We start from the raw sequence: 1,808 nt of genomic DNA on the forward strand, positions 1-1,808 counted from the left end.
GAGTTGGTGGATTTGGTTGAGATTGACCACCTTGCCTTTCAGTTGAGGGTATTGGTTGAGGAGGACCACCCATTCCATGCTACTAAACAGAAATAATGGGATGAAAATTAGAGACTTATATGTAACAGACTTAAGTTGAGAATATGACAAATTCAATTGTACTTACTCTTCTTCCACAGGCAGTCTTGTTATGGCCAACTTGTTTGCACAATGAACAAGTCATGTTCACACCCTTCTTTCACAGCTTTCCATATTTCTTTGGCTCATTTTTATCCTTCATTCTTTTCTTCTTTAGTCTCCCAGGCATTTTTCTTGGCACTGGAGGCTCTATTGATGGGTTTGTAGTCTTAGGCCACATCCTCATATTGGTAATAGGTTGGATGAAGTGGCTATAAGCCTTAAGAAATGTTTCCTTCCTATACCAATGCTCTACATGTGCATCAGGATCTTGATTCAAGTAATAATAAGCACAAACAGCATGAGGGCAAGGAACACCCCTTAACATCCACAGCCTACAGTCACAATATTTCTTATCCAAGTGGACACCAAATGTGAACCCACCATCTCTAATTTCAAAACCATGAACCCCATTCCATTGAACATGACACCTATTAGACAACTCCTTGTTCTCTTCCAATATTCTTCTTGCCATAGGGGAAATATCATCAATCCAAGTTTCAGCAAATTTGATCATGTCTACATGCCTATTCATCATTTTATGCCTAATTTCCTCTAACATGGTGATAATAGATTTATGTCTAGCAGCTAAGATCCAAGAATTAAAAGTCTCACACATGTTAGTTTCCACAACATCACACTTGGAATGAAACTTGAAATATGCCCTACAAAAAGTAAAAGGCTCATAATGCATAAAATCCTCCATTATCTTGGGCTTACCCAATTTGGACATTTTATCCATCTCCTCTTTAAACTTGACTTCAAAGCTAGCCTTAGAGCATCTCCAAAACTGCTTCCTTATTTCTTCTCCTCACAGGTCTTTGTGCCAATTACTCCAAACATGTCTAGCACATCTCCTTGTCTCAGCATTTGGCAGCAGCTCCAATAAGACAGGAATAAGTCCCTTCCAAAAGTGTGCAAAGTACCAAAAACAAAAGTTAAACATACTGAAATGTCCTCTACTAAACTGAAATTTTAATTAAATGGAACAGAAATGGTACCTTTTGCATGTCTGACATTACAGTCAACCCTTCACCATTTCCCAAATTCAGATCAACAATCAAGTACTTTATGAACCAATTCCAGCTATGTTTAGTCTCTATATCCACCACTGCCCAGGCAATAGGATACATTTGGTTGTACCCATTCTTGCCCACAGCTACCAATAGCTCACCCTTACAAGCTCCTTTCAGAAAACAACCATCGAATCCTATTATTTTTCTGCACTCATCCAACCAGCCTTGCTTAAATGCCTGGAAGCACACATAGAAGTACACAAAAAAGTTTTTCCCAGGTTCAGTCTCCTTATCAATTTTAACCCAACAACTACTTCCTGGATTGGTTTGCTTGATCATGTCAGCATAGTCACATAATCGGGAAAATTCCAGATTCCAGTCACCCATATTTTCTATCATAACCCTCTGTTATGCCCTGTGGCAAACAGTCCTACCAACATAAAGACCAAGCTTGTCCCTTACCAATTCCTGAATTTCCCATATCCTTATGTAAGGTTGAGAAACAATTTTGTCCTTGAACTTCCTTGCTATTAGCTTAGAAGTGCACATCTTGTTTTTGTTCAAAGGAATACACTTGTGAATGGGATGATAGGTAATCACTTGTGTCCATATCAA

General features: G+C 38.7%; 1 protein-coding gene across 1 annotated transcript; it reads right to left on the minus strand.

Annotated features, from left to right (window-relative positions):
* Positions 1–238: 238 nt before the first annotated feature.
* On the minus strand, positions 239–1,580 carry LOC132637770 (uncharacterized). The gene is made up of 3 exons (XM_060354808.1): positions 1,179–1,580; positions 993–1,081; positions 239–842 (listed from the first exon to the last, which is right to left on the minus strand). Exons 1-3 carry the CDS (start codon positions 1,578–1,580, stop codon positions 239–241), a joined length of 1,095 nt encoding a protein of 364 aa, XP_060210791.1.
* Positions 1,581–1,808: the final 228 nt, after the last annotated feature.

Source organism: Lycium barbarum, chromosome 4 (assembly GCF_019175385.1).
Source record: "Lycium barbarum isolate Lr01 chromosome 4, ASM1917538v2, whole genome shotgun sequence".
NCBI lineage: Eukaryota > Viridiplantae > Streptophyta > Magnoliopsida > Solanales > Solanaceae > Lycium > Lycium barbarum.